The following is a 7743-nucleotide window of genomic DNA, read 5'->3' as shown; positions in this document are numbered from 1 at the left end:
ACTGCCCCCTACTGGCAGAGAATTACAGTGTTGTTTTTTTTTAACTGAAGCAGTTTTGTTTGCCACTGTTGTCTGATGCACACGCGCACACACACAGCTGGCCAACACTATCAAACTGCAAGTCACTTTCCTTTAGTTTACCTCAGATCAACACATATCAGAATTTTCAAGGTGCCTAAAATCTTGAGTGTGTGTGTGTGTGTGTGTGTGTGTGTGTGTGTGCTTGCCAATCAATGAGTTTCTTGAACAGACTTGTCATGTTAGGCATAATCCCACTTACTTGAAATTATCCTCAACACCTCCACCAGCTTTTGATTTCCCAGATATCTGTATAGGAACGGGTCCCACAGATGGGGGCTGATTCCATCTTGCGCGTTGGCCAACTTGTTGGCCATCAGGTGGCTTCAGGAGTCTCACACACACACACACACACACTCGAGGTTTGGGCCCGACTGGTCTTTGGAAAATGGCCGAACACCATTGCACTTTGAAAAACCCCAGAGCCGATAGGTGGAGGTTTCCAGGCAATAACGGATTGGAGAAAGGCTTTGTGGGCGGGGCCTGCTGGCTTCAAAAACCAAAACAGAGATGGCCGCACAACAGCATGTCGGGATACGTTTTTTTTAATATAATAAACAGATTTCTTTAGAATTCTTTATTTTTACATCAACAGTAGTTCTTAGGTTGCATTCTCCAATCCTTAGGGTTGCGTTGCCCCTCTTTTGCATGAATTTCAAACGATTATCAAATTCAGGCGAATGACGGGGGTGTGCAAAGTTACAGATAGAAAGAAACGGCCGAGGCGGCCGGCTGGGATTCGTCACATAGATTCACGAGGAGGACGTCACAATGCAACAGTGTAAACACGGAGTAAATTGGGCTTCTTCATTGTTCGCCTTCACAATATTTTTCCCTTAACGAGTTGGACGAGGGCGCGTCATTTCATTGACCCCTTTGACCCCTTTAGTTCTTAGTGTTTTACCCCACTCCCTAACCATCACCATGGAGGTTGTCCAGCGCCAGGACAGTCTGGGCGTGCACGGTGTCACTCGGGCTCAGTGTCATGGCGGCAGAGGGCGGGGGGCAGCGTGGTTCCACAGGGGCCGTGGAAGTGGAACCTAGGGACAAACGCAAAGAGAGCGGACTGAACCAATGCTGTGGCAGGGATTCACAAAGTCAGATCTGCTGAGGAATCAAATAATAATAATAATAACAAAAATAATAATAATAATAATCATCATCACCATCATCATCATCACCAGAGAAATTTTGTTACCGGGGGCCAATTGGAGGATAGCATATCATTCTAGAACAGATCCAATGACTATAAATATCTAAAAATAAATATATGGCATATAGGTCGGTTAAAAATAATATATAAAATAAACATTGATAAAACAAAATAAATATATAAAATTAAGGCAGATAAAACTAAAATGAAAATAAGGTAAAAATAAAATAAAGTGAAGAATAAGGGGTGATGATAATTATAATTATAATAATGATAAAATCAAATGTGCCTCCTCACAGCTCTGAAAGGTGTTTAATTCTTTTTTTTTTATATCATGGATTTGTCCAAACGTCTTTGTTTCTTAAAAATTAATTGATCCTGATTTTCAGACAATTTCTTGATGAAAAATGGCTGGTTAAAAGGCTTTAAGTTTCAGTGTGTTTTATCATTCCTACGAGTGTGAGCTCAGCATAGCTGCGGCCCACGACACGCACCTGAACTGCATGGTAGCCGGCGTGTTCTCCATGTTGAACTCGGCCACCGGCACGCCTCGGGCCGCCACCTGGGGGGCAAACATGGCCGCCGGATACACCACGGAGGAGGTGCCCACCTGCAAGGACGGATTTCGACACGGCGTTCGGTCAGGAGTCGCTCACACTGCGCGTCCAGATCACAGATTGTTAAGGCTGGAGGCGGGGCTTAGGCTGCACGGCTGGCTGTCAATCACAGGGCGTCGTATGGAGACGTCCAACCATTCACACTTAAAGACAATTTAGTCGTCAATGACCCTACTGATTGATTTTGGACTGTGTGAGGAAGACAGAGTCAAAGGGTTTTTTAATGATTCACGTCTAAGATGTGTCCGATTGCGATTTTCTGTAAAAAAAATAATAAAATCCATAACGCGACCGCACAGTTTGACTATAATCAATATGTGATCAATAAACTGTTCTTCATAAAGTGTCCCGGGGTTGCAGAGGTTGGTTAATTATCAGGCCGAGAATCAATTTGGCAGCTGTTAAAGCTGTTGACACCCTTTTCACATTTGACCTCTGTCATATGCGCGCGCCCACGCGCACACACACACACACACACACACACACACACACACACACACACACACACACACACACACACACGTGCTTACCACGAGGCAGAGGTCACAGCTGTCCAGAACTTCCTCCGCGTAGGTGAGAATATCGGAGTCCAGAGTTTCTCCAAACCAAACCACAGCAGGTCTGAGGAGGCCGTGACAGTCGCCCTGCTCGCACCTGCAACACACACACACACACACACATGCACACACACACACACACACACACACACACACACACACACACACACACACACACACACAGATGAAAATAACAGACAGTTTGTTTTCCTACAAATACTCCGCTCATGTCTGCCAGACTGCCTGTTTTAGGTGAATTTTGTGTGTGTGTGTGTGTGTGTGTGTGTGTGTGTGTGTGTGTGTGTGTGTGTGTGTGTGTGTGTGTGTGTGTTCCTACCTGGGCAGGTCCTGGATCGGGATCTGGGCGTCATGCGTGTCGGGGTCAGGAGCTCTGAAGGGGAAAGTTCCATCAGCACGTCAAGGCCCCGTTAACTAACCCCACATCCACGTCGTTGGAGACGCTGACCGATAAGGTTATTGATCAATGAACTGTTTCCGTATTGATCGGCGTCTGACCCGGAGTCGGTGGCACTGTCAGCTGACTGATTTCAGCCGCTGCGGCGGGTTGACACTCACCCTTTGCCTCCCAGGGCGGCGCAGATGGGACTCTTGTAATTGGCAGCTTCGTGGCCACAACTCATGCAGCGTGTTCTGAACAGACTTCCTGGTTAAAAAAAAAGAAAGAGAGAAAAGAGGTGGTCAATTAGTTACTAGGAATTAGTGACTAGAGATACGGATGAGGGCCAGAGTACCTCCTCCGCATCTAAACAAAAGTTTACAAGTACTTGTGACAACATACACATTTTTTTTTTTGCTCAAACTTAAATAATTTCTTGCTGATTTTATTGCAGTGTCCTTCTTACTAGTAAGACATTTCCTACTACAATACCAATGTTATACATAAATATATCATTTTGGTGATTTTTTTTCAAGTGAAACTCAAAAAGAATTCATTTTCCTCAATGTCAAAAGGTGACAGGTCATCTGTGGTGTTTTTTCGTTGCCTTACCAAATAGAAAATAAGTAAATAGCTCTCTCTTTGAAAAATGAAAAATCAGGGAAAAAAGATTAATGTCCTAATCAGTTAATATTGGGATGGTATACAAAGAAAAATAAGCTCTTATTTATAGGATTTGGCTGCTTTTAAAAGTAAAAGTTGCTGATTTTGTTGTACCTATAAACCTTTAGTTGCAATTTTTTTTGGAAATGTATTTATTTTTGGGGGGCATTTGTTTCTTGAATATTTAGTTCATTAACTATCATTATGAACTGAGCTAAAGGTTACTTCCTACTTATTTGTGTGTGTTTTTTTTATTCTACATGAGCCATTTCCTTTCACGACACTATCTGCTCACTCACTGTGGCAGATAGAAGGTCAGGCGACTTAAATAAATGTACAACCTCTACTTTCTTTACCAAATTGAGACACGAAATTACGAAATATATATATATCATCATGTTTTTATTTCATACACCTGAGGATGAGAGCACCTCCTCCAAGTTAACATTTTCTTGTGACAACATATACATTCTTTCTGCTCAATTTAGATAATTTCTTGCTAATTTTACTACTGTGTCTTGGTGACTAATAAGACACATCCTGCTATAATATCCATATTATATATACATATATCATATTGAAGATTTTTTTAAGTGAAGCACATAAAATCTTTATTTTCTTAGTGGCATAAGGTGACAGTGGTATTTCCTAATGATTGTACCAACACTGAAGTTGTCTGCCCGATATAGAAAATAAGTGATTAGCACACTTTACAAAAAAAAAAAAAAAATCAGGGAGAAAGATTATTGTCCTGCTTTAGACTATAAATGCGACATCTTTTAAACATCTAAATGAAATCATTAAAATATAGTTGGTATGTCATTTTTGGAGGATTGGGGGGGGGGTTGAGGAGGAACACATGGGAAGAACCTGGTCGACGACCGGAACAGAACCTCCAAAATAGATCGAGAGGCGAGAACATAAAGATACTCGCCGTGGATTTCCAGGACGTGCTTGGACCCGGCGCGGCGGTGCAGCTCGTCGATGTTCTGCGTGATGACGGTGACCTTCCTCCCCTGTTTGGCCAGCCGCTCCTCGCACTCGGCGATGGCCACGTGGGCCAGGTTGGGGCTCTTGGTCAGCATGACCTCACGGCGGTAGTGGTAAAACTCCCAGACGCGGGACGGGTTTCTTGAAAAAGCCTCCGGGGTAGCGAGTTCCTGACGGGGCGAATGGATATAACATGTTACCATGACAACATACTCTTCCAAGGTAACAGAATTATGCTATTTGGATGCAATTTTTTGGATGCAGAATTATGCCATTAGTTCCTAAAATGCTTATTTTAGAAAGCCAACTTAACATTCTAGCATTAGAATAATTATTTTTATTTTCCAAAAACGAATTAAGCCATTTTTCCAAGGAATCAGTTGATGATCTCAGGTCAGACAGTGTTTCTTTCTAATTCTGGGTTAATATCTGCTCACCTGGAGATAATTTATTCCTTTTTCTAGCTCCTTTGCACCACTTTCAGCAATCTACTTCTAATATTTTTTGAAAAAAAAAAAATCAATCACATCTGCCAAAGTAAAGAAACAAAAAGCGCATTTATCAAAATACATTAAGCAAGTATTTACCTGTGCCTGCCATTTTCTCCAGAAGCCACCTGCTCCCCTGAAGGTGGGCACGCCGCTCTCGGCGCTCACCCCGGCCCCGGTGACGATGGCCACGTTTCTGGCTTTGGCGAAAATCTCCCTGAAGGCCGCCAGGTCTGCACACAGGGTCGGGGTCAGCAGGTGGGCCGGCGGGATCCGCCGGCGACGAGGAAAGGGAAAGAGTGTGTACCTGAACTGGGTCGGGCCATGGTTGGACTGTCCCACGACCTCCTCAGGCAGGCACAGAGGTGGGAGTTTACCGAGCTTCGGCTGGTAAACAGGCGCAGAATCATTGGTGACTGGGGAGGAGAGCGAAAACTACTCACTGGATTATAACAACCGGCATCCCATCTCGCTAACATGGGTCACTAACAGCTTGAAACAAAACCATGAAAGAGACGTAAACACAAATTACATTACCATGTTTTATATTAGCAAGACTTATATACACTCTATCTTAGCTGATGCGTATAATTTTAACATTGATTTTTTTTTTAAGATCAGTTCATGTCAGGAATTAATTCAATAAAAGTCAAGCCCTTGTTTATAGATTTTCGACTGCCTTTAAAAATGAAAGGTGATGTTTTTGTTGTACCTATAAAACTTTGGTTGCAAAATGTTTTTTGCAACTAAATTTATCTATTTTTGGGGAAGCATTTTCTAGAAAAAAAATCCTTTCTTTTGAATTGTTAGTTTATTAACTATCATTTTGAACTGACCAAAAGGTTACTTCCTGCTTATGTGTGTATGTTTTTTTTTATTCTACATGAGTCATTTCTTATCAGGACACTATCTGCCCACTCACTGGCAGAAGATCAGGTTACTTAAATAAATGTACAAGCTCTACTTTTTTTTACCAAATTGAGACACATACCAAATTACTTAACATGTGTATATCATTTTTTATTTTATACAGATTAGAACGAGAGCACCTTCTCTGTATCTAAACAAAACATTACACTTTTTTGTGACAACACACATTTTTTTTGCCTAATTTAAGGTAATTTCTTGCTAATTTTACTGCAGTGTCTTTGTTACTAATAAGACGCATCCTGCTATAATATGTATATTGTTGACATAAGATCAGGTTACTAAAATACATGTACAAGCTCTACTGTTTTGAGCAAATCGAGACATATATGAAATTATGCAACATACATAAAATGCCATGTTTTTATTTTGAATATTTTTAAGATTTGTAGATTGTGTGTGTGTGTGTGTGTGTGTGTATACACGCTATAATTGCTTGCCTATATTAGTGCCAGATATTGGGGCCTCGTTCCATTTAGCTTGGTCAGTTCCTGGTCAAGTGTATTTATGCTAACTAAAATATCAGAAACACTAAATGGAACTGGATCCATAGGTGCGTTAGTTCACGGCCTGGACTGAAAAGGGTTTTTAATATATCAATGTAGAGCTGGATAGAAATGTTATTTGAAAATGGTGCTTTTATTCACAGTGTTTGAGCTACAAAACTTAAGCTAATTACATATGGTTAACTTTCCCCTCCTGGAGGTCGCATCCTAAATCTTCGGAGGTTAGTGGAGTGAATAAATTAGACTATAAAATCACCATTGTGGTGTCTATAGTGATAAAAACGTTGTCGTAACGTTAGAAGACATCATTTCTTTAAAAAATATTTTTTTCTGGTGGGGAGCAGACAAGGAAGTACACAACGCCCTCCCTCTCGGCCTAGCTACGGCGCAGCCTGTTAGCGCAGCCTGTTAGCACGCCAAGCTAGCAGCACGGAAGGCTCAGGCTGGTTACCAGGGTAACGAACATCCGGCGGATGTATCCGCGGTTACACGGCGGTCTGGCGGTTCAAGCCGACGGCAGCGCGACCAACGTGGACGGAGTCGGTGCTCGCTAACGTTCAATACCTGAACCGGATCCTAGACCGTCAGCTGCCGGAAGCCATGAACCCGGAACAGTCGTTGCTGTTTTGGCGTCCGCCGGAGCGGCAGCAGCCTATCAAGAGTGGCGGCGAGGTAAATAAACCCGTTGTTATTAAACGGGCGGCCTGTAGGGGGCGCTATTGCTCCGCGGCCGGGCTTTCAGAGCGTGATGCTGCGGGGCTCTCCTGAAGCTATGGGTGAGGCTACAAGCAGCCACAGATCGGACACCCGTGGGCACAAAAACGACAAAATTGACCCATAAATAGGCAAGAAGTGGCCTACAATGAAGAAGTAAGGACCAAAAAAAAGTAATATAATTGCATTGAAAATCAGCAGGGATGAGCAGAAAATATGGCATTGGTTTACCATGGATGTTGCGATGTATGACATGAAAAATAGAGAAATGTGTGCATATGTTTTTTTCGTCGATTAACACTTAAAAATCCTGCAAATATTTTTACTGTGGGTAGAAGAAGTACATTTTGAATGCATCTAACATCGTTATTTTTCGCACTATTCATTTATGCAAGGATATTTTTGGAGTTCAATTAGAGTAACGTAAGGCAACACTGAAAAAGCTTGTCTGCACAATTTAGTCCTTCTATTTGTCATTTTTGCATTAGACATTTGCACGAAATCAGCAGGAAAAGTTGTAAAAAAACGGCAAAAATGCAAAACTTGATGATTTACTGTCAATTACAATGGATTTATGACCAATATCAGTGAAAAAAAGACAGTGAAGAGGCGATGGTTGCTCCCCTGCACGGAGAGGAAACAGATCTTCATCC

General features: G+C 42.1%; 1 protein-coding gene across 1 annotated transcript; it reads right to left on the bottom strand.

Moving 5' to 3' along the window:
- Nucleotides 1-610: 610 nt before the first annotated feature.
- On the bottom strand, nt 611-6965 carry sirt5 (sirtuin 5). Its single transcript, XM_086144496.1, has 9 exons — nt 6828-6965; nt 5251-5359; nt 5043-5176; nt 4396-4625; nt 2982-3065; nt 2743-2796; nt 2379-2502; nt 1726-1841; nt 611-1118 (listed from the first exon to the last, which is right to left on the bottom strand). The coding sequence occupies exons 1-9, from the start codon at nt 6840-6842 to the stop codon at nt 1046-1048; spliced, it is 939 nt and encodes a 312-aa protein (XP_086000622.1). The 5' UTR covers nt 6843-6965; the 3' UTR covers nt 611-1045.
- Between the last annotated feature and the right edge of the window lie 778 nt (nt 6966-7743).

The sequence above is a fragment of the Fistularia commersonii genome, chromosome 1, assembly GCF_037954325.1.
Source record: "Fistularia commersonii isolate RoL2024-O1a breed Wild chromosome 1, RoL_Fcom_v1.0, whole genome shotgun sequence".
Classification (NCBI taxonomy): Eukaryota; Metazoa; Chordata; class Actinopteri; order Syngnathiformes; family Fistulariidae; genus Fistularia; species Fistularia commersonii.
This window is presented reverse-complemented; position numbering and strand designations above follow the sequence as displayed.